Source organism: Ctenopharyngodon idella, chromosome 13, assembly GCF_019924925.1.
Source record: "Ctenopharyngodon idella isolate HZGC_01 chromosome 13, HZGC01, whole genome shotgun sequence".
Classification (NCBI taxonomy): domain Eukaryota; kingdom Metazoa; phylum Chordata; class Actinopteri; order Cypriniformes; family Xenocyprididae; genus Ctenopharyngodon; species Ctenopharyngodon idella.
The window spans coordinates 19,697,012-19,722,565 of NC_067232.1; the positions used below are offsets into that span (position 1 = coordinate 19,697,012).

The 25,554-nt window shown below is 37.3% G+C and overlaps 1 protein-coding gene across 1 annotated transcript in view; it reads right to left on the reverse strand.

Annotated features, from left to right (window-relative positions):
- The window catches only part of pcdh15a (protocadherin-related 15a), a 256,854-nt gene that overhangs the window by 92,383 nt on the left and 138,917 nt on the right, over positions 1-25,554 (reverse strand). The window contains 7 exon segments of the mRNA XM_051918041.1: positions 1,282-1,506; positions 7,248-7,553; positions 13,745-13,873; positions 17,555-17,648; positions 22,676-22,755; positions 23,801-23,933; positions 24,032-24,225. Of these exon segments, the coding sequence (XP_051774001.1) occupies positions 1,282-1,506; positions 7,248-7,553; positions 13,745-13,873; positions 17,555-17,648; positions 22,676-22,755; positions 23,801-23,933; positions 24,032-24,225 (1,161 nt within the window).

Here is a 25,554-nt window from a genome sequence, read left to right on the forward strand (position 1 = left end):
CCTGTCAATCAAACTCCTGGCGAAGGGTCAATTGCATCCAAAAGTTAATGAATATTTACACACTGAATCCCTAAATTAATGTACAATTAACACAAAGGAAGCACATCTTAAATTTGTTAAATGTCATCTTTTGAACTTAAACTTGAAAAGCACAGATTATTTTGATAAATGCAAGCGACCCCGCAGCGAGGTGGGTCGACGCTCATTTGCATGTATTTGCTCTGGACTTCCCACAGTTAAGCATGTACAGGCTGTAGTGATCAAAGGAAGCAAAACTGATTTAATGAGTCATTCGCAGCTGCTCGTGGGACGCATTTGGGTCAGTCGCTCTCTCTGGCCACAACCAGGAAAGGTGTGCTTTGTGGTTCATTAAGTGCGTTATATTTTTTTATGCATTAATTGGTTTCATTGATCAAATTAAAGCTAATATAACATTACATATATTTTGCTCACAGTGCTAACTTATATTGTTAACTTCCACAATTATTAATGTTAAAAAAGAAGTAGTAAAGACTGACCAAAACTCCTACTTGCATGCTGTAACTGTATCGTTCATCTTAAGTTAGCGTTAGCTATAGCGCAAACTAATGTATACATCCTTAATGAAAACATTTCCATTAGATTTACATAATTAAAATGTACGATTTTACATGAAGTTCAACAAGTTCAGTTTTAATCACACACACTCACACTCACTCCAGCTGCTGTAAACTGGAGGAGGCTAATCCTTCTGTTCTGATCCCCCAGCTAATCTTCGGAGACGCTGGAGAGCGCTCCCGTTAAAATCCTCACATAATTGCAGTCACAAAGCTAATGAGTCATTCAGGCCTGGAATAGCTGTGCCAGGCTAGCATCAGAACCTGCACCGAGCTTTGTCTGTCACTCCTGTCACCGTCAACCAGAAATATCACAACGAGAAAGTAGGAAAACACAGGCGAGGATCCAGTAAACAACGCCCACAATCCTGCCAACATAGCGGTTTCTCTTTCAAGACTAATTGAATTCAGAGATCAAATCTTTTGTAGGCATTACTGGAACAGAGTCAACGGAGCTTCTGCGAGGAGCGTTAGCGTGTAGACAGTATGGACGAGCTTTGAAAGTTCTAATCCAATCACCGCCACTAGACCTGATGAAAATTTGCTTCCATCCTCCCAAGTTCAACTCATCTCTGACTGGAACCTGCTGAGCTTTCAGAGTTTCTCATGCTGCTGCTGAGACTGCCGTGATAAAACAGAGTGTTTTAAAGCTGATGAGCGACTCATGCGCTCTTAACGGCCTTACCGTGATTCTAACGATGACTGTAGCCGTTCCAGGAGGGAGGACTCCTCCATGATCTAACGCCTCCACTTCAAACGTGTAGGTGCTGTTTCCTGCTGCCAAGTCCTCAAAGTCTACTGCCTGCAGGACTGATATGGCGCCGGTCAGACGGTTCACGGCGAAGAGCTGCCGAGCCGCTTCTGTTTTTATTCTGTAGGTCACGTTAGAGATGAGATCAGCATCCGTCGCCTGAGAGAGACAGATGAATGAGAACAGAGGGAATAAAGGTTAAAAAAGTGAGAGCTAATGATCCCACATTTTGCCAGGTATGGTAGGAATAAAGCAGCCTAACAAATTCCTTAAAGGGGTAGTTCACCCAAATATGAACATTTTCTTATCATTTACTGACCCCCGCAAAAGATGATATTGTTTTGGACAACATTGACTTTCAATGTATAGACAAAAAACAGTGGAAAGCCATAGAGGTTTTGAACGAAATGAGGGTGAATAAATTAAACACATGGTTTGTCTTTCAGACCCTGTTTACACCTTCTTAATAAAGTAAACAAGAATTGGCATTCACAATCCATTTTACTTTTCTAATTCCACAAATTTTAGAGTGAAACAATAAACATATTTTTTAAAAAGTTGGTCGAGACTTGGTTTTATCCATCTGCAACTGACTGGATCATCTCGCCTGATCACTGGCTTGATCATCTGAGAAATTTTAAAACAGTGGCCTCATGATTAGAATGAAATTCTATTCATTACTCATTTTGATTTTGTAATCAGGCTTATTTTTGTGTGGAACTGAATATTCAACCAGAAGAAAAGTAAGGCGGGACTTGGGAATTGATTGGATTGTGAAATGTTGCCATTAAAAATACCAGAATTGAGGCAGGTGGTTGGAGGAGATAGGTTGAAGCAGGTAGATTAGGTAGGTAGGTAGATTACTTACAAATCAGTTACTGATTCCAAATTACATGACAAAAAATGCAGTTAGTAACATAATCCATTACATTACACATTTAAGGTAATATAATCTGACTACTTTTTGATTACTTTTAGATTATTTTTGACCTAACTCGTTTATCACGCTGATTTGAATAGGATAATCTTGTACCATATTGATATAAAAATACAAAGAAAACAATCATTCCTTTCTTTGTTATCAGCAACATGAAGTGCATAAAATATTACATTATGTCAGGATTTCCTAGACTGGGGTCCGTGATGGAACTGCAGGGGTTTCGTGAGTTTAATGAAAAGCTATTAAATAATTAAATCATAAAAATATAAAATGTAAATAAATAATTTTAAATTATAAACAATCAAAATAAAACACTTACTAAAAAAAGATGAAATATTTTATTTGTTTACCTGCATGTCATGTGACCATCAACCGAAATCAGAGAACCGTGAAATTAATTTTATTATTATTATTATTTATTATTATTATTGACTTTTTTTTTTTTTTATTGAACAAACTTATTAACTAAAAATCTAAGGGCTTACATCAAGTAAATATATAAGGTCAAAGAGATTCAGCTGACAAAAAAAAGTTGGGGAATCCCTGCATTGCATGTAAATATGAAATTATGTGAATTTGGTGAATTTTAATGTGTTTGAAAGACTACTAATACATGGTTAAATTACTCACTGAGTGATAATTTAAATAATAATTAATGTGTTTGTCAGGAGTTACAGTTTTTTTCAACTGCTTACACACATTTTCAAACTTTGCCTCTTTTTTTTTTCAAAACTTTACACACAAATCCAAGAATTGCTCAGACAAAATGCAAAATGCCCCACATCTCTTGCAAAATGAAGCACTGCATTGAAAATATCACAAACACAACGCAAACATTTGTCTTACGTTGCAAACACCTTTGCCATAATATTCTATTTTTGGATATATCATATACACAGTTATTCAAAACCTAAAGCTCTTCTTTCATGAGCTCCTGTGTACATTTCTGTACAAGATTGAAAGTAATTGGCAGAGAGATGTTGAAAAATTCACGGTAAACACGAAAGCAAGATTGAAACCAAACTATTTATTTTTTTACTGGAAGCATTTGTGGTTGGGAATACAGTATTACACAGTATGAAAGAAAGAAAATACATCAACCATGTGTAGTTGGACAGAAACAATGGTTGTGTTTGAAAAAGGAACTCAAGATACTTCCTGTTAGATTTTTGTGTTACATAGAGAACTGTGTGTTGTGTTTTGCAAAAGGTGTTTTATGAAATTGAGTCGAAGTCCGAGAATTACTGTATGGTTTTGCAGATTTGGTGTGTGGTTCTGGTGTGTCAGGTTTCAGAAATTGTGTGACAAGTAAGGATTTTGTGTATAAGCAGTTGAAAAAAACTGTAGTTTTCTGTAAATCCAGAGATCAAATGCTGTGTGACTCTCAGTTTTCAGTGATAGTCACATGACTAATGGCTGGTCTGTGTGTGCAATTCCACAAACCTGGAAGACCTTCTGAACATATATAAGCAATAGGCTTTTTTTTTTTTTTTTTTTTTTTTTTTTTGAGAAAGGATCATTTAAAAGATTTAAAAAAGTAGTAGGGAGAATTAATGAATAACTTACCGCCATTATGAGAATAACGCATTCATGTAATCAATAAAAAAGTAACTAATCTGTTTACAAGTATTTTAAAACATAATATAATCTTAATTACAAGTACTTCGTTTTTGGAATCTGATTATGTAATCTAGATTATATATAATTAATTACTACCCAGCACTGTTTGTAAATTACAGTAATTAAATTTACTAGATAACGCAAAATTTTGCTTCACCCCAGTGACCAAATATTCTTATTCTGTACATTACAAACATCTGTTCATTGATTCATTCTTCTGCAGGTTACGCCGCTCCACCAGTAGGTTCCTGCAACTGAATCATTCTCATTGAATCAACTCCTCTGTAATGTTGTAATATTGTTGCAATCAAAATAAATATTACTGAATAAAACTATTTGCAATAATGTGCACTGGTGAATTGTGCACAATCAGACCAAAAACTTATAAAAAGCATTAGTCAGCTCTACAAACCATAAATATAATAGCAGAAGAGCAGCAAAGATTCTCTCTGCATTAGATGACAGGATAATAAAACCAAAGTCCAAACTGTACTAGACCTTTTTCTCAGAACTAACTTTTATTTTCTTAGACATTTTTCAAAATACGTTTTGAGTTTGTCTTATTTTCTACATCATTGTGTGAAATGTTTACTTGAAAAGTGTGATTGAGCTACCCTTCTTTAAAATAAATGCCACTTGGTTTGATATTTTGCTCTATGATGCAATGACATTTATACATTTTTAAATGTGCCTCAGGTGTCCAAATATATTTTGGGGCCACTGCACATGCTAACCACACATAGATTCATAGCTGTGTTCCACATGCGTGTGCATCTGAAGCTGATTAGGAGTGAAAGCTAACAGACAGCACAGCACAGCAGAGGAGAGGAGAGACGCTCTGAGCAGCTCTGTCTCTCTGTGGGTGTGGGAACCTTTCAGGTGTCTTTCTTTGATGTGGTAGGCACAAGGAATTAAAATCTACACTGATCTCAAAGGTTTCAGAAGTATATAAATAAAGCTTGGGTCCCCTAGAGAGAAACAGCACAGGGAATCTGATTAGTTGATCAGCCCCGGACCAGATCCTGTCACCAGGACCCACAGCGCTCTGACACCAGCCAGTGCTGCAGGGACCCGAAGGTGTCAGACACACTGAGATAAAAATAAAGCAGCAAGATCACTGTCTTCAAACAGTGTCACTCATTTGCCCCTCAACCACCGACCACACACACACATACACAACCTTATTTTTCCTTCAGTCTGAATCCAAATTTGCCTTTCAGTTGTGCCTGCTGATACTGCTGTGTATGTGAACACATATTGTTTTAGCATTATATGAATGTAAATGGGGCCACATGTTTACATATATATATATATATATATATATATATATATATACACACACACACACACACACACATACACACATACAGTCAAACCAAAAATTATTCAGACAATAGATATAATTTTTTATATATTTTTACTAGTGGGTGCAGGACACTATAGTATATTTATGTAAGTGAGGATAGCAAAATAAAGTAAACTGTGACATATTATACCCAAAAATTCTTCATACAGTGGACTACCAGTAAAATAAAAATTTGGAACCAAAAATTCTTCAGACACTTTGACCTGACCATGTTTTGCTTAAGTGTTATCTGACATAATTAGGATTATTTTTTTCTGACACAGTTTAACTCTGAGATCTTGTCATATTTTATTTTTATATACATACATACATACAGGTGCTGGTCATATAATTAGAATATCATCAAAAAGTTGATTTATTTCACTAATTCCATTCAAAAAGTGAAACTTGTATATTATATTCATTCATTACACACAGACTGATATATTTCAAATGTTTATTTCTTTTAATTTTGATGATTATAACTGACAACTAAGGAAAATCCCAAATTCAGTATCTCAGAAAATTAGAATATTGTGAAAAGGTTCAATATTGAAGACACCTGGTGCCACACTCTAATCAGCTAATTAATTCAAAACACCTGCAAAGGCCTTTAAATGGTCTCTCAGTCCAGTTCTGTAGGCTACACAATCATGGGGAAGACTGCTGACTTGACAGTTGCCCAAAAGAGGACCATTGACACCTTGCACAAGGAGGGCAAGACACAAAAAGTCATTGCAAAAGAGGCTGGCTGTTCACAGAGCTCTGTGTCCAAGCACATTAATAGAGAGGCGAAGAAAAAAGTGTACAAGCAATAGGGATAACCGCACCCTGGAGAGGATTGTGAAACAAAACCCATTCAAAAATGTGGGGGGGGTTCACAAAGAGTGGACTGCAGCTGGAGTCAGTGCTTCAAGAACCACTACGCACAGACGTATGCAAGACATGGGTTTCAGCTGTCGCATTCCTTGTGTCAAGCCACTCTTGAACAACAGACAGCATCAGAAGCGTCTCGCTTGGGCTAAAGATATATATATATATATCATGATACATATGTGTTAAAAATATAATTTATAAAATAACTTATGTAAAGCTGCGATGCAACACATATTTGAGTTACTCTATTATATTCTGCTAATTAATTTCAGTTCAGTTCAACCTTTTGATGCTTCAACCTGCCTGGCTAAAATGACTTGTAAAATGACTTGAGCCATCAACAAAATAAACCTCAGCTGACGTTCAAACAGCATTGGACCATGTTGACTTTTACCTATAAGACACTTTTCAAAATATCTTCCACAGAAGAAAAAGTCATACGGGTTTAGAAAGTCATGAGAGTGACAGATGAAAATGATGACAGAATTTTCTTGTTTGGCTGAACTACAGTATCCCTTAAAGTTGGACTGCAGATGATATCCAATTAAGGTAGAGTTTTGCACATTAAAGTGGCCTAACAGTTTAGTAAGTTTGTCACTGAGACTTTTTGCTCATTTTAGTCTCTAGTTTATTTAAAATTCATTGGTGATTGTGTTGTTACGTTGGCGTTCTGCTAAAACTCCCAAGAGCGTGATCGTTTAGAGGCACATTTACCACAAGACAGCATCTCCGGCTTTTCACACTGGGTCTGTCAAGCTTGTCAATATTTATCTAGTTAAATATGCAACCCGTCAGGAATAAACAGGGAAATGCAGAGACGTTTTCCTCCACACTCTCAGGGGAAACTAAACACACATAATCAGCCAGTTACTGTCAGGCCAGAAGACACAACACAGATAGACAGACACATAAATAAACACACACCCACAGACAATCTGTTTTTCCTTCCTTTCTAAAAGTCAGGTTAGATGCCCGGTCAAACGGAGGATGACTAGTGACACAAACATTTCACAGTTCACCTTTAACTTTCTCAACAGTTTATGTCGCTCATCAATGTCAAATCATGAAGTATTCAGATAGCTATCAATGAGTCAAGCGCAATGTGAGGCGAGCACTTACACTGAGTCTCAGGATGATGGTTCCACCCGGGGTGTTCTCTTGGACGTTGACTGTGTAGGTGGGCTGGGAAAACACAGGGCTGTTGTCATTGATGTCTGTCACCTCCACCAGCAGCGTGATGGTGGTCCTGCGGGGGTCAACCGCCCCATCTGACGCCTCCACGATCAGATCGTACCGGCTGCGAGTCTCTCTGTCCAACGGGACAGCTGTGAAGATGCTGCCCGTGGCGTTTATGGTGAACAGAGACGCAAAAGTGAGCAGCCGGTATCGGACCTGACCGTTGAGCCCGGCATCAGGATCAGTGGCCTGAAAACAGAGACATGCATTCATGATCATGCATTTTTATTCATGCAGTATACAGTAAATTAAATAAATAAATAAATGTGTCCTACCACTCAAAAGTTTGGGGACAGTAAGATCTTTTAATGAAATTAATACTTTTTTTTTTTTTTAAATGCATTAAATTGATATGAAGTGATTCATTTATAATGTTATCAAAGACTTATTTGAACTTACTTTGAACTTTCTATTCAACAAGGAAGCCTGAAAAAAAGATTGTTTCCACAAAAAATACTGATAATAATAGGAAATGGTTCTTGAGCACCAAATCAGCATATTCGAATGATTTCTGAAGGATCATGTGACACACTGAAGACTGGAGTAATGATGCTGAAAATTCAGCTTTGCAATCATAGGAATAAATTACATTTTAAAATTTTAAATTGCAAAAAAAATGTTAAAATATTATTGTTTATACTGTATTTTTGATCAAACAAATGTAACCGCATAAGAGCCTTCTTTCAAAAACATTAAAATATCTTACTGATCCCAAACTTTTGTATGATACACACAATATGAATGTTAAAGGATTAGTTTAATTTCAAATGAAAACTACCCCAAGATTTACTCACCCTCAAGCCATCCTAGGTGTATATGACTTTCTTCTTTCTGATGAACACAATCAGAGATATATCAATAAATATCCTGACACATCTGTGCTTTATAATGGCAGTGAACAGGGTTCACGAGTATGAGCTGAAGAAAGTGCATCCATCCACATCAGTGGCGTGCACAGACCTCCGGGAGGGCAGGGGCGAAAGCGCGTTCAGGAGGGGGGGAGAGATGTGGTTGTGGGTCTCCGTCGGTAGAAATTGCGTTCCGCGGGAGGAGAAATGGAAATATGGGGGCACCATAAAGGGCACTTTCCCTTTCGCGATCAAAGGGGCAGGGGCTCAAGATAACTTTCGGAATTCAACTTACGGAAAAAGTGTAACCGACACAACGGCAGTTTACACTTTCTTTGTAAGTAGAATACGGAAGGTGGTCTGGCAGAAGCTAGATATTTTACTTCATAACTTGTTAAATATAGATAATGTTTTTAACCACAAACGCTTTACTTTGCTTCAGAAGACCTTTATTAACCCCCAGAGCCATGTGGAGTATGTTTATAATGGATGGATGTGGATGGAGACACTTTCTTCAGCTCATACTCGTGAACCCTGTTCACTGCCATTATAAAGCTCGAATGCGTCAGGATATTTATTAATATATCTCCGATTGTGTTCTTCAGAAAGAAGAAAGTCATATACACCTAGGATGGCTTGAGGGCAAGTAAAGCTTGGGCTAATTTTCATTTGAAAGTGAACTAATCCTTTAAAAAGGGGGGAAAAAAAATAAATACTTTTTTTTAAATAGTAAAAAATGACTAAAATAAAAAGGAAAGCAATTTAAGTAAAGTACATTTATTTTAAAATTCAAAATAAAAAAAGCTTTTTAAATGGTATATGTTAAAATTGATAAAGCAAAACTATAATTTTTATCCTATAATTTTAACAAATATATTGTTAATGTGATATAAAACTAATCAAATTAAAGCTTTTACAATGAATACAATTCGTCTTTACAAAAAATAATAAAATAAAATAAAATAAAAAAAAACCCTAAAAATAATTGCTGGTGGTCCTTTAGGGCAAAGAAATAAAGACTTGCTGAACTAATCCTAATTCCTGCATGGTTACAGCAGCTCATTTGTATGTGAGGAGGGGAACAGAGCTCGGCTGTAATGGCTTCAGAGGTGCCTACCATAATTCCTTCCTGTAGTAATTACAGATGCAGATGGGAAGAATAACTGGGGGGGTTATTAGAGAAGCATGCAGAGTAACCGGCATGAACGACAGAGACTCCAGGAGAAGAGAGGGAGAGATGAGAGGAGGGACAGGAAGATGAGGGGGATGAAGGGCCAAAATCCAAATGCGACGAATGGAAATAAGTGAAATGAAAGGAGCATGTCTGAGCCTTGAGAAATTACAGCCACATCTGAGCGCTGAGGAATGAAAGTGCTGCCCGTGGCCCTCTCACCAGCAGCACTCATCAAACGTCCTGACAGCACACTTACATGGCATCTGCTCGCCTCCATAATTAACTAATGGAATGAATATGTAAACAGAGCGATAAATAAACAAACAAACACTACACAATACATAAATAAAAAACAGTTTCCTAACGTCACTGTTGACTGCTATTCTGTGTCAGGAAACATTTCAACATTTCTTTTAAGTTTTAAATCACCTTTTTGCCTTCACTAATAATGGCACATTATTTTTTAACAGTGCATTTACTCCATTTATAGTCAGGTAATACACAAACACTAATGCTCATAAAAGAAATGGATGCATAAAAATTATGAAGAATGAGCAAAAGGTTTCTTAAAATAGTTTTATTAATGTCAATTACACTTAATAACTTTGCATCATAGAGCAAAGAAATTATATTATAATTTCTTTAATTATATAGATATTGATAATTGTCACGATGAATGTCAAAACTCTCTCAAGTTTAAAGGCAGATTTTTTTCTCCTAAGTGAAAGTTGTAGAAACCAGACCGTTAATTGTGGTCTTAAACTGCTCTTTATTGTCAGAACATGACAAACACTTTATTTGCAGTGCAGGCTGCAATATTAATAATATTACATGTTTTGTCTCTTTGAAATGCACATTTGACAGTAGCTTGAGTTGACGGTAGTAGCTTGAGTTAGGATGCACATGTAAATTTATGTTCATTAACAAAAAAATAAATAAATAAATATGTTTTATTAAAATTAGCATACATTTAGATTTAACCACAGTTAAATCCACACATAAACATGGTAAAATGTAATTATCCGCTTGTTAAGTCGTGACGTAAGGAACGCCGTTTCTGGGTCAAAGCCCCGGCTCGTTTCACTTGAGAATGCCATCTCGACGGCCGTTTATGAGCGCTATTTATTCATAATAAACATTTAACATTTTAAAAAGTTAAGCATTTAAAATACTTACAGTCTACACAACAGTCTCCATGCTTACAGCGTCACAGACATTAATATTTTAACGATTTATAAGATGAATCACTGTCTGGCCATCTGGGATTTTGGTATGGAGATAAAGGTTATGATTATAATTTTTGGTAGTATTAAACCACATCATGTGTGTATATTAGCACCGTTTGTTGTTTTCTTGTGGTATGAGATAGAGCGTTTGGACCCGGAAGCGCTGCCACGTGACATCAGACTTAACAACCGAATATGGTTTCTATGGTATTTGTATGAAAAACTAGCCTAAATATGCTAGTTCAATAGATGTATTGAATGCAGTACATTTCGTAAATGCACAAATGCTATAGCTAACACAAAAAAATACTGTAATTACCATTACTCATTTAAATGGTAAATGGTAAATGGTAAATGACTGACAGTGAGTGTCCACTGATGCGGAGCGGCCCGGTCGGACAAAAGCGAGCGTTTTCAATGAATTCCTATGGAAGTTGAGCTTCACGCTCACGCAGTGCATTGTGGGATTGACAGCGGACCGGAGAAAGCATTGAGAGTGGTTGAGAGCATCAAAAAGTTTGGGCAGCTAGTGTTGCCAGCGGCACTGAGCGGAGTTTTGCAGCTGTAGTGGACACTCACCATGAGTCCACTACAGCGTCAAAACTCCGCTCACTGCTGCTGGCAACACTATAACGCCTCCGCTTTGGGGTGTATCTTTAGTGAGTGTGTCTAATCTTTGCTTTTTTCAAAGCACGGACAATATAATTATCAGAGATGCACGCGATTACATTCGGAAATAGGCAAGCTTTGTTTCCAAATGCCCCAAGTAAAGATATCCTGTCAGTTTTACAAACTTTTATAAACCCAGGCAGTATTATCACAATCAAAGCATCCAAACTGCAATACTTAACATATATATGAGGAGGCAAAGTCAATCTCATCAAGTTAGTGTTTTTATGCATCTTTACATTTATTCCAAAATAATAACTAAAGACAGTAACAATTTAAACAATATATTTTATTTGTGTATTGATGTTCATCTGTTCTATTTAAGTCAACTTAAGCTATTTCGAATCATCAGTCATGCTCGGTAAACTCTCTCTCACAGACACGAAGATGTTATCTTTAATTTCACCAAACTGATTGCTCACTAAAACCCCTGCAGTCATCATGTTTTCAGGCCATTTCATGTTTGATTATGACGTGACATAAAGTGATGATATCTAAGTGGGTGAGCTGTTTACTTTTTAATTAGTCTTCCCTTTGATGCCATCATTTTGTTCATTCAGACTGACGTGCGAAACTCTTACGTAAACAGGAGGCAGGATTTAATCGCACAAACCAATCATATCCAATCATAACCGATCACATCCAATCATAGCGCAATGGAGGCACTGCCTCCTCTCACGTGACTTTCCCCCATTCATTCTCAATTACCCCCCACAAAACCCACCGCAGGCTTTAGGGGCTCTATTGATTTTCTATGAGTTGAGAGGAGGCACGAGAGACGCGGACTCCCGCTGTAACTTCGCCTGAGGGTGTCGCTGTTGGACAGTTTTACTTTAAAAAAATGAGTGACTTACACTTTTTATTGTCACATTTAGTAATATTTGCGTTGTTATACTTTTGTAATATGGATTATTTTCTCATCCTAATTTTTTGAGGAGGCATTGCCTTCCTTGCCTCCTTGGAGGAAACGCCCCTGATATATATATATATAATGACTGCAAAACTCCAATGTGTAAACAATATGATTTACACACTAAATAAACTCCAGCACTACCTGGATATTTTAAACGCTCAAGACAGACATCGCCACCTGAACCTCACAGAGATTGGCTGCCGCCCGCGTTTTCTCAACACTTTCTCCGGTCCGCTGTCAATCCCACAATGCACCGCGCAAGCATGAAGATCAACTTCCATAGGAATGAACCGAAAACACTCTGTCTGCTCAGTGGACACGCACCGTAATGCATCTGCTCTAATAAGCTCGCGCTGTCGTTTGAAGCTTGAGCCGAGCGGATAAGTGGTCTGTGTGGCGTGGTTCAAATGAGTAGTGCAGTTTCGTTCTGCTTTTGGTGCATAAACATATCGAACATTTATCAGACTCTTGATTTATCAAGGAAAATTATGTCGCGATAATTATCGTTATCATTGTATTGCTAATTTGTTGTCACTTGTGATCAAGGAAGGAAGGAAGGGAGGAAGGATGGATGGATGGATTTTGTCCCTAGGGTGAATAAGTCCATCAGAGTGTATTGTTTTGTTTTGTTAAAGCCTTGTTTGAAGCTCTCAGTGTGAACAGTATCTTAAAGCATTTGGACATATTAGCCTGTGGCAAACAACACGGCCGTATGTGTTTGTAGTGCAGCAATACACTGACGTGCGTTCCTGATGTGTGAAGTAAGTGTCCGTATGTGTATGTCTGTTTGTTGTCACAGCGCAATAAGAATCCAAGTGGTTTATATCTCCATGGGGATCTGCGTGTGAATTTGAGAGCGAGGCCTCAAAGTTTGGTGAGCACCTGCGTGATGTGAACACGGCAGACTACACAGAAAATGTCTTGATGATGAGAGGATGATGAAATGAAAAGAAAGAGGATGGAAAGAGAGAGAAAAGCTCATAGGGAGGCTTGAGCAACAGCGTCCATAAAGCTCATATTTAGATGTTTAGTAGTTGGTTCATTAAAAAAACAATATCACGCCACATGAGCTCAACACACATTAAATGATTTCAATAGCAGTTTTATTCATGCACGAGGGAAACGTTGCATCATCTCACGCCTGCCAATCACATCGGCACCAAACTCAGTGATCAAGACATCACAGAGCAACAAATCAGCGGTAAAGAGAAGCATGATGACAACACGGCATTGTGAATGAAAGCCTGACGCATCTTTCATTGATTATCTTTCTAACCAACCAAAGCATGATTAATCAAACATGCTAATTAAAAATCCAACTGCTTGGCAGGGCGGAACAGAAGCAGTCATCAGGAACAGACTGTAAGGTGACTAATGACTCTAATTTACCATGACTTAATTGGGGAACAATAGAAAGTGCTGTTTGAAGATCTGTGCGGCATGACAGGTGAAGGGGTGAGAGGTGTGAATCTCACAGGACCCTTAGAAACTTGCAAACTTAGAAATGACCCAAACTAAAGATACTTTATTTCTTTTGTCATGGTACTTACCCTGACTTGACCCACAAACACATTGGCCTCTTCCTCCTTCACTGTCAGGTTTCTGGGTAAAGTGAGGTCAAAGGTAGGGTCGTTGTCATTAACATCCGTGATGACAATGTTGACGGTGGCAGTGGAAGTCTACAAATACAGAAATATTCATTACATATCAGCAGAAATTAATTAAATATACATAAAGACCAACATCTTTGTTGGTCCTGGAAGAAAATTGGTACCAAGCTGTAATTCTTTGTTTTTTAGAGGTCAGTAATGGTTATAAAATGTTAATAAGAATTGACTCTTTCACATTCCTGGGGTTCTCAGATGCAGAAGTCATCATAGTGGGGTAAACTTCTATAGCGGTGAACGGGAGACGACAGCAAATATAATTTTTGGATTTTTCATTTGCTCCAATAGCAAAAGGAAAACTATAAAACGGATAGTTCCGGGCCTTGATTCTGATTGGTTGAGCTGCGTTCGAAGCCGTTGTAAAATTCCCGAAAACATACAGCTGACCGCATAAGTATCGCTGCGCCACTGAGTGTGTATGTTGCTGCGTCTGTCTTAGCAACCACTCTTAGCAATGTAAACATATGTTGTTCTCTATTGATTTTGTTCATTGAAGCTTACTGCATCATGTAGAATAGTTTCGTGAGAGAGATATAGAGTGACCGAGTGTATTACCTGCATTCAGATTTAGCAATTTTCTTCAGGTCAGTCCTATGTTCATAATAAAAAATCCGTTTGAACGTCCACTGCGATCTTGTCCTTTTAACATTCAATGGTTTTCCCGTGCCCTGCTGACACTGACAGCGCTAGTCAAAGCATTTGTCATTTGCGTCTTGTTCCGTGTTCACAACAAGTTTCAATATAAAAGTCTTTGCGAGAGACATAAAGACAGTCTTTGCCGCCATCCAATGGCGTAATAATGTAACTTCTTTTGCTGTTCACGGTCAGGGACTATTTCTTTCAGCGGAAGGAAGGCTTTTAATGATTTTACTTCATGAAAGTTGCATTGATACATATTTTTTGGCTTTAAAATTTGTATTGTGTGGTAACCGTTTTATAAAAGCAATAAGCCCCGTGAAGCCAGCTGTTATAAATTCACTGTAAACCACGGCTTCACCTGGCTTATTGCTTTAATTTGTGATAGAGTTTCCACAACTTTCCAAAAGAGGGAAAAAATATAGAGAGATTGATTATGTTGGTCAGAACAGAGAAAGATGTCTAATTTTCCTTCATTCTCTCAGGCTATTGTATTAGAAACATACTTGAAGCAGTATTATTATTATTATTATTTTGTCATTTACTGACAATGTAATATAACGCAACATAATATATAGCGTTATAAATATGTATACATTTTTTTTTTTATACATGCAAATATGAAAAACTTTACTAGATTTGCAATGTTGATAACTGTGGAAACGAATCATCATGAATGAATGTTGATTCATGATTACAGCATTTTTAACAAAAAATAAATGAAAAAATTTTCATTTACTGAAATTCAAATAAACAAATCTAACTGGGGGGGTTATATGTTACCTATATTTTCATGACTCCAAAATTTTAAATAAATTTATTTCAAAATCATTTTAGTTTTAAATAATAAAATAAAATAAAATAAAATAAAATAAAATAAAATAAAATAAAATAAAATAAAATAAAATAAAAATGAAAAGGATATATTGACAATAAAATAGAAATAAAACCTAAATAAAAAATAAAAGCATTTATACAATTATTAATTATGTTCAGAAGAGGGTCTTTGCACATCATTCAGTGTGCACTTGCTGTCAGACCCTGAACCTTTCACAGCATTCACTGACATTCACCCTTCTGCTGTATGTCTGTCTTTTTTTTGTTGTCTTTTTAAATAATGAAAATGAATTCCCTAAAAAAAAAAAAGAAAAAAAGAAAAAATAGTGTCACCATTTAGTTTCTGACTCTATTCCAGAAACACATTTGCAGAGATGTAATTAAATCATAAGCAATTGAGTTCCTGGGGCTTAAAAGTTTAATAGCACACAGTGAGGAATATAAATTCAACCGATCAGTCAAGATCAGCATGTAGAGTTTAAATCCCAGTGGGATGTGCATGAAAAATTAATTCACCAAGAAAAAAAAAAAAAGGAATGAAGGAAAAAAAAAAAAAAAATGAAAAGCCAATTATGTATTCATAGATGGAGTTGATATTTGGCAAAAATGCGTTAAGGTGCTCTACAAAAGTGTCCTCTTTTGGTTTTGTTTTTTTATATATATTTTGTGCTGAAATGAGACTAAGATCACATGCGCAGAGTCCTTACATTTCTGTCAAGAGGCATCAACACCATCAAACACACACACACAAACACCGACTGAAAGACAAGTGCAAAACGAATCTGCTGAACCCCACTAAGCCTGTTTGATCTCAAGAACGTGAGCTGCACTGAATATTTCATTCGATATCATTATCATGTTTTAAGAGGTGGAGGTCAGGTAAATTACATTGATTAATTAACCGCATGGCACTTTCCATGACCATGATCTGAAATGTAAATGATTTAATGGACTTGTTTGACCAGATGAAAGTCATTTTGCCCAGTCATGTTGCACAGGGAGAGATTAAGGCACATCCTTCTGTCTCGAAATGCTTTTAACATGCCTGCCTTACTTCAAAACTCCCTCTTCATCAGCTCTACAGATATCACCCTGTGTTTGATTAATGAGCTTCATGCAGTCATTTAGCACACCAGCGTTTCTGTTTGCTGAAGTTCGCTCATTAGAGAAGCTAAGCTGATAATGCCCAAGTAAATGTTCTTGTAAAAAGGTGAATGTGTTTAAATAGAATGTGCATTGAGTCTCATTACAGAACATCTTTGAGGAGTTTTTTGACAGTAATGACTGTGCAAAAGAAATAAACTAATGAACAAAATTATATAGGAACAGTTTTTTCCAGCTTTGTTTGTGGCTGTGCTTGTGAAAATAGTTTAAAGCGCCCCTGTTATGCTATTTTAAAGGTTCCTAATTATGTTTTGGAGATCTTCTAGATTTACATGCATTGAAGGTCAAGAAACGCTTTATTTTTCTCCTAATATACATTGCAGCATCACCTCTTTTCAAAGTAGATATTGTTCGCAGGCAGCCAATGAAGACCATAGGCTGGCATTATGCAAATTTGTTACAAATCTACATAGGTTCAAGCAGGAAGTAAGACTGGAATTACTGACGACTCATTTCAGGCGGTTCAGAATCGGTTCTTTCTTTTAAGAGACAATGGCTCCATTAATCGAGAACTTTTTGAATCTTTGAAACTTTGCAAACCATTTAGATTCAAAAACAGCTATATTACATACTACATGAAAGGTAATATCTGAAAAAGCAGAATAGGGGCACTTTAAAGGGTTAGTTCACCCAAAAAATTAAATTTCTGTCATTAAGTACTCACCCTCATGTCGTCCCAAACCCGTAAGACCTTCGTTCATCTTCGGAACACAAATTAAGATACATATGCAGTTGACGTAGTGAACTCAGTGCACGCTTCCATGTTTACCTCTGAACGCCGACTCAGTATTGGCCGTTGACGTTGGTGCCTATGTGTGCTTCAGATACCCGCGGATCAAAAATATCTTAATTTGTGTTCAGAAAATGAACGAAGGTCTTGCGGGTGTGGAATGACATGAGGGTGAATAATTAATTAATTTCATTTTTGGATGAACTAACCCTTTAAAGCAAAGGGAACATTCAGCAGGAAACCTATGATATGAAAGATATGAATAGAAGATGCGAAGTGTCAGTCAGTGGTGTAGAGCTGATACAGTGGGATGGATGCAGTCTCACCCCTCCTGGGTGGCCGTCAGAAGCAGTGACGATAAGGCGATACTGGTCAATGGTCTCTCTGTCCAGAGGTTTGGCCAGCAGCAGAAGACCTATACTGAACAGACACAAAACACTCTCATTAAACTTTCTATTTTATTGATTGCCACACTTCAAAATCCAAATATTTTATATTCTTTTTTTAGCTTTATTTTCTGTCATTAAAACTAATTCACAAAGACAAACAGTTAAGTAGAGGCATTGAAAAAGAAATTAAGAGAGAGAAAAAAACAAAAACAAATTATGTTTAGTCTATATTGAGGACAATGCTGAACTTAATTAATGGGCATTTCACCCGTAATTAAAACGGGTGAAATTAATAATGTAATTAATGCGTTCCCCCAATAAACTTTGTATGCGCTTGCAATGAACACAAAAGTTTTGCAAGCAAATGCAAAGTTTCTCAGGGGAACGCAAAACTTTGCGAGTGAACGCAAAAGCATTGAAATATATTTTTTCCTCCTATATAATTTTTGTCCACCACCATGTCACTTTGGGGGCTTCATAGGATGATGACCAAAGACCATTAAAGGGTTAGTTCACCCGAAAATGAAAATTCTGTCATTATTTACTCACCCTCATGTCGTTCCACACCCGTAAGACCTTCATTCATCTTCGGAACACAAATTAAGATATTTTTGATGAAATCCGATAGTTGTATGACTCCTCAATAGACAGCAATTAAACAACCACTTTCAAGGTCCATAAAGGCACTAAAGACATCTTTAAAATGGTTGATGTGACTGCAGTGGTTCAATCTTAATTTTATGAAGCGACAAGAATATTTTTTGTGCTCAAAAACAAAACAAAAATAACTGTTCTGTGTCATTCTCATACGCTGTTTACGCCCAGCACTAGGTTATACATCTGAACGCCAGCTCATTATTGGCCGGCTCCTGCGTCAGCATCACATGCATTTGTCGTGCTGCTCATGTGATCAGGTTCGGCCAATACTGAGCCGGTGTTCAGACGTAGAACCTGGAAGCGCTGGACATACACAGTGTAAGAGAATGACACAGAAAAGCAGATACAGCTATAGGATTTCATCCAAAATATCTTAATTTGTGTTCCGAAGATGAACGAAGGTCTTACAGATGTGGAACGACACATGTGTGATTTATTAATGACAGAATTTTCATTTTTGGGTGAACTAACCCTTTAAGAAACATAAACTGTACATACATATTCAGATTTGGTGTTTCAAGATGTGTCAAATCGTTGATGTCAAATGTAATTGATTATCATAACCAATCATGATGCACTAAATTTGAATGTGCTTTTATTTAAATAGCACAAATTAGATTTGAGAGCTATGATTTTCAGTGCACAACATCTTTCCCACATGCAAAACTACTGCATTAATTCAGAAGAGTTCTAAATCTTATGGACTATTTTTATAATACTTCTAAGGTGATTTTTGTCATTTTTGGAGCTTGAAATCCCTTTCACTTTTATTATATATATATATATATATATATAAAAATCAGCATGAACAAAGGAAGTAAACCCATATACTTTAGGTTTGGAACGACATGATGGTGAGTAAATGATTACAGAATATTATATTTTGGGTGAACTATCCCTTTAATGCAGTAAATATTTTCATAATTATGATGAGGTAGGACACGTATACGGCAACTCAGAACTGAAAGATCAGAAACTGTGCCATGGAAATTGTATTCGGGATTAAATTTTTGGGTGTGTTCATGCCGTGACCTGATTTGCATATTTCCTTTGGTGAATCGGGGGCTAAAACAATGCAGACAGTAAATAAACATAGGAATCAACGGGTGCAATTCAACAACCAGTATCTGTGATCATCCGTGCTGAACCACCAGCCACAGGGATGCCATTATCATCCAGAGACCAATAGGATTTCTGCAAATCACCAGCCTCATCCAACAGTGCACTCACATAAGTGTTTGTGTGTGTGTGTGTGTGGGTTAGCGGACGAGGATGGACAGACAGGATCCTGTTAAAATTGCAGTCACACACAGCAGAAGAAGCAGGCTGCTGCGCTGCTTGCTCATGTTTGTGTGTGTGTCTGTGTGTGTCTGTGTGTGTGTGTGTGTGTGTGTGTGTGTGTGTGTGTGTGTGTGTGTGTGTGGGGAATTATATTCCTCCTTAGTTGACCCCTACAAAAGCGCTATTGAACGTGTCCTCTGAAGGCTGTGAAACAGGCGTATAAAACACTTCAGTGACCGGGATTCTCTTTTCTTTCAGCCTCACAAACCTTCTCCCGGGCACATAGCATTCAAGGCAAAGTCTTTAAATTTTAACATCCTTTTTTTAATGACTCTTCAACTGTCTTTGCTGTTTCTTCAACAGGCAAAATCCTTTGTAAGACAAATCAACGAGGGAAGGTTTTATTTCAGCAGTCACCCCAGAAAACCTTTCTGCTGCGATTTTTACCAATGACAGAAGATGAGATAAGATGGTATGATAAGACAATATAAGGTGAGAGAAGAGAAGAGACATAAATAAGAAGAGATAATACCAGATCTGATGAAATCAGATGGGTGATGCACAGCAAAGCAAGAATGAATGAAGAAAGAATGAAAGATGAGAGGAACAGACAAAACCAGAAAACCGACTAGGTGAGGTGAAAAAAAAAGAAGAGACAGAAAACAAAAGAACAGAGGAGGAGAAACAAGAAAGACAAGGCGATGTACAGCACTAGTCCTGCTCTTTTCCAAGAATTTCCATTTCTTACACATTCTTTCCCACTCTGGAAGAAACCACACTGTAACCCTCTTTGTGTGTTTGTCTTGTCTTAATGTCTTTAGTAAGGGATTCTCATGGAGAGAGAGGTACAGATGTACAGTCAATGTGCCATCAATGTACCAAACAGTCCCTCCCTAAAATCACGGAATTGGTTGAGCCAGTGTTGCTGTGTTGGGCTTGTCAGTAGAGCAGTATGACAATATATAGGTGCATTCAGGCCATGTCGTAATTACGAGATTCCAAATTTCTAAAAATAATTCAGGTTCTCGTAGAAGTCTTAATTAAAATCTGTAAACTGGGAATTTTCTGAAAGCTCCCACTTGTACCATGTGACCACTGTGCTGAGGACATGAACAGCTCCGAGTAGAACTTCTTGAAATTATGGTAATTACGACATGGCGTGAACGCAGAATATATCGTGGTGATTATCTTTAGGGATTTTGCTATATCGTTTATATCACGGTATGTAAATATATCTGCATAACACAGTACTACTTAAAGTTAGACACTTTAGAGTGATAACGTTATTAAGCTAAATAATCCATGAAAAAAACAAAACAATGCAGTACCTGCACTGACTAGCACACACTCAGAGTTCTCACAGAAAGCTTCCTTTCTCAGACAGCATGCGATCCTGAATTCAGTTCTCATTGCATTTGAATGCTCAAATACACACACAATTATGTCAAAATGCCCATCATGTGGAGAATTCAGGTAAATCAACTGATTATGTCTTAAGTGAACGTAAACAGTTAGGTGAAAACCGGATGTGTCTCAGTATATTGGATCTGTGCATTAGGTCTTAAAGGAACACTCCACTTTTTTTTCCAACTCCCCTAGAGTTAAACAGTTGAGTTTAACCTTTTTCAAATCCATTCGGCTGATCTCCGGGTCTGGCGGAACCACTTTTAGCATAGCTTAGCATAGTTCATTGAATCTGATTAGACCGTTAGCATCTCACTCAAAAATGACTAAAGAGTTTCGATATTTTTCCTATTTAAAACTTGACTCTTCTGTAGTTACGGCATGTACCAAGACTGACAGAAAATGAAAAGTTGCGATTTTCCACGCCGATATGGCTAGGAACTATACTCTAATTCCAGTGTAATAATCAAGGAACTTTGCTGCCGTACCATGGGTGCAGCAGGCGCAATGAGAGTATAGTTCCTAGCCATATCGGCCTAGAAAATCGCAACTTTTCATTTTCCATCGGTCTTAGCACATGATGTAACTACAGAAGATTCATGTTTTAAATAGGAAAAATATCGAAACTCTTTGGACATTTTTTGAGCGAGATGCTAACGGTCTAATCAGATTCAATGAACTATGCTAAAAGTGGTTCCGCCAGACCCGGAGATCGACTGAATGGATTCCCAAACAGTAAAACTCAACTGTTTAACTCTAGGGGAGTTGGAAAATGAGCCTATTTTAAAAAAAAGTGGAGTGTTCCTTTAAAGTGACAGCAGTCTAATATATGCTAATCAATAGCTATGTTTCCATCCACCTATTTTTATGCGCGTTTTGGGATATCGCATAAAAAACGCTGGATGGAAATGCCAAGTTGCGCATAAATTCTAAAAATGAGCATAAAAAACGTATGCGCTCAAATGAGTAGGATACATTTTTATGTGATACGAACACGTGCATAAACTACGATGGAAACACTTTTACCGAAAAAATTCCTTGATGCGCATCGAAAAAGACATGTGACTTTGCAATGGCACGGCATAACTGGACCAACCAGCAGACCGATCTCGTTGCACAGCACCTGAAATGCTGTTTTGGTCATTCTGTAATGCCTAAGCAACGTCTGTTGTTAAAGAGGTTCGGTTTAATTCCCTCCCAGAAGCTCCACACACGATTGCGTTCACAAACACCAGGCATCTGAATGCATGATAACATGACAGCGTTTATTGCGTTTTGTCTGCGTGCTCTGATGCGCAAATAATTTATTATATACAAAAATTATTATATACAGTGGCTTCTACTGCAGCAACTTTCATTTTTAGCAGCAGTTTATCAGGAAGTGACGATTTTGTTCTCTTCGACTAATTGGATGGAAACACTGCTTTATTCGCAAATGTTTTATGCAATATTCCAAATTTATGCACAAGTTAAAAAAAAAAAAAAAAAAAAAAATTTGGCTGGAAACATAGCTAATGTTAATCAAACAACAAAAGACAAAAAGAAAATCATACATATATATATATATATATATATATATAAGAATAATGTTCAGGATTGGTTAGAGTCAGTATGTTACATTTTTAGTGGGAATTTATATATATATATATAGGTGACAGTAATCTGTACAGTCATATTGAAACACTTAATGAGTTTTATTTATTAATGAAAACTTACGTTCGTGAAAGGTTGAAGACCTGCTGCGGGTCACCACTGTTTATCTGGTAGGTGATCGGATCCAGCTCACGGTCTGTAGCCTGTGGAAATACACCAATTCACACTCAGTTTACACTGGTCGTTCAGACAAGTACTGGTTGTGAAACATAAAATCAATGAAACATAAAATCAATTGCAGGATAACAATACACTTAAATGAAAAGGCCAAGTCTGTTTGAAGGGCGTAATGAACAAAAGTAGAATCAGTGACATTTTACAACACATATATATTTATATATATTTATAACCCTAGACCCTTGCTACTTTACAGGATATCTGTTGATATTGATTATGCTGTTTTCTAAATGTGACAGCTTCATCTGTCTGTGCACTGTCTGTGCAATCATAAAATAATGTAATTATAAAATTATAATTATAAAACAAACTATCTTAATTATCTTAAATAAAACGTAATTATCTTAATTCAAAACCATATAAGAAAAAAAGTGTGGCCATGTTCAAAATGGCTTACTACACACAAATAGTGTGCTAATTTTCTGCATGCACAGAATACCCAGATGACCTACTACATTTATCAAAATGTGCAGTATACAAAAGGGCATAATGCGTGGGATTCTGCATCCCACAATGCAATGCACTCAGCTTGACCTTCCATTTCCAGAGTATCTGCCAACATCTTTTTTTGGGGCTCATAATTTGATCAGACTGCAAAAACTTAAGACCAGGCTTCCAACATCTATAAACCCATGAATTTTCATTTGTGATTACAGGTTAAGGATTTTTGCAAATCATTTTATATAGAATGTGAACACAAATAGTAATTTAAAGTCAATTAAAGTTTGGAACAATAATAATCATGATTTAAAAAAAAAATGAATATAAACATAAAAACTACAAAGCATAATTAAAAAATATTAAAATATTTTATATAAAATATTATATTAAATATCTATAAGTATCAATATTATAAATATCTATTTATAGAATTGTATTAATATCCATGACATTTCAAGGTCTAGAATTATTTCATATATACATGCTTTGCATGACCATATTTAAATATTGTTTAAAAAAAATTGTAGGCAGTTTTAGTGTATTCATTCCAAGCAAAGGTTGTGTGTGTACCTGCAGGTTTAGCAGTATGGCTCCTATTCTCATGGCCTCACTGATCTCCAGATTGTAGGTCTGTAGGGGAAATCGTGGGGGACTCTGATTGTTGGGCGGCAGAACCTCTATGTAGACCGTGGTTATGGAGCTCCTACATGCACATAAAGGAGGAGTAACAAAGAAAATAAAAGACTAAAGACACAAGCAAACAGTGAGAGACGAAATTGATGCAATGAAGTCATATCTGACCTCCTCTCTGAGTCAGGAGCATTGTCTGCCGCTCTAACGGTCAGTGCGTAGGAACGGCCGACGGTCAGCGAAACCCCTGGTGCTAACGTTATTCGTCCAGTGCGGTTGTTGATGATGAAATCGCCCTGATCTCCAGCCAGGATGGCGTATGTAATGAGACCGTTTAAACCAGCGTCAGCATCCTGAGCCGTCAGCTGACAGAATAGAGAGAACAGAATTTGAAGCCACATTAGTTTATGTTCCACTGTTCTTCATTGTCTGTGTGTCACACACAGTATGGTATTACCATTCCAAATATGGCAACGTACTCAGATTTTAAAATCTTTTTGGGGCTATTTTAAAACCAGGACACTATAGTTCATTTATGTAAGTGAGGATAGCAAAATAAAGTAAACTGTGACATATTATACCCAAAAATTCTTCATACAGAGGACTACCAGTAAAAATGATAAAAATTTGGATCCAAGAATTATTCAGACACTTTGACCTGACCATGTTTTGCTTAAGTGTTATCTGACATAATTAAGATTAAACTGTAATGAATGAAATGTTCAAGGTGTCTGAATAAATTTTGGTTTGACTGTGTGTATACATGCTGTCCATTTCTTCTGATCATCCTTGAGATGGTTCTACACCTTCATTTGAGTCCAGCGGTGTTTGATTATACTGATTGGACTTGATTAGGAAAGCCACACACCTGTCTATATAAGACCTTACAGCTCACAGTGCATGTCAGAGCAAATGAGAATCATGAGGTCAAAGGAACTGCCTGAAGAGCTCAGAGACAGAATTGTGGCAAGGCACAGATCTGGCCAAGGTTACAAAAACATTTCTGCTGCACTTAAGGTTCCTAAGAGCACAGTGGCCTCCATAATCCTTAAATGGAAGACGTTTGGGACGACCAGAACCCTTCCTAGAGCTGGCCGTCCGGCCAAACTGAGCTATCAGGGGAGAAGAGCCTTGGTGAGAGAGGTAAAGAAGAACCCAAAGATCACTGTGGCTGAGCTCCAGAGATGCAGTCAGTAGATGGGAGAAAGTTGTAGAAAGTCAACCATCACTGCAGCCCTCCACCAGTCGGGGCTTTATGGCAGAGTGGCCCGACGGAAGCCTCTCCTCAGTGCAAGACACATGAAAGCCCGCTTGGAGTTTGCTAAGATGGTGAGAAATAAGATTCTCTGGTCTGATGAGACCAAGATAGAACTTTTTGGCCTTAATTCTAAGCGGTATGTGTGGAGAAAACCAGGCACTGCTCATCACCTGTCCAATACAGTCCCAACAGTGAAGCATGGTGGTGGCAGCATCATGCTGTGAGGGTGTTTTTCAGCTGCAGGGACAGGACGACTGGTTGCAATCGAGGGAAAGATGAATGCGGCCAAGTACAGGGATATCCTGGACGAAAACCTTCTCCAGAGTGCTCAGGACCTTAGACTGGGCCAAAGGTTTACCTTCCAACAAGACAATGACCCTAAGCACACAGCTAAAATAACGAAGGAGTGGCTTCACAACAACTCCGTGACTGTTCT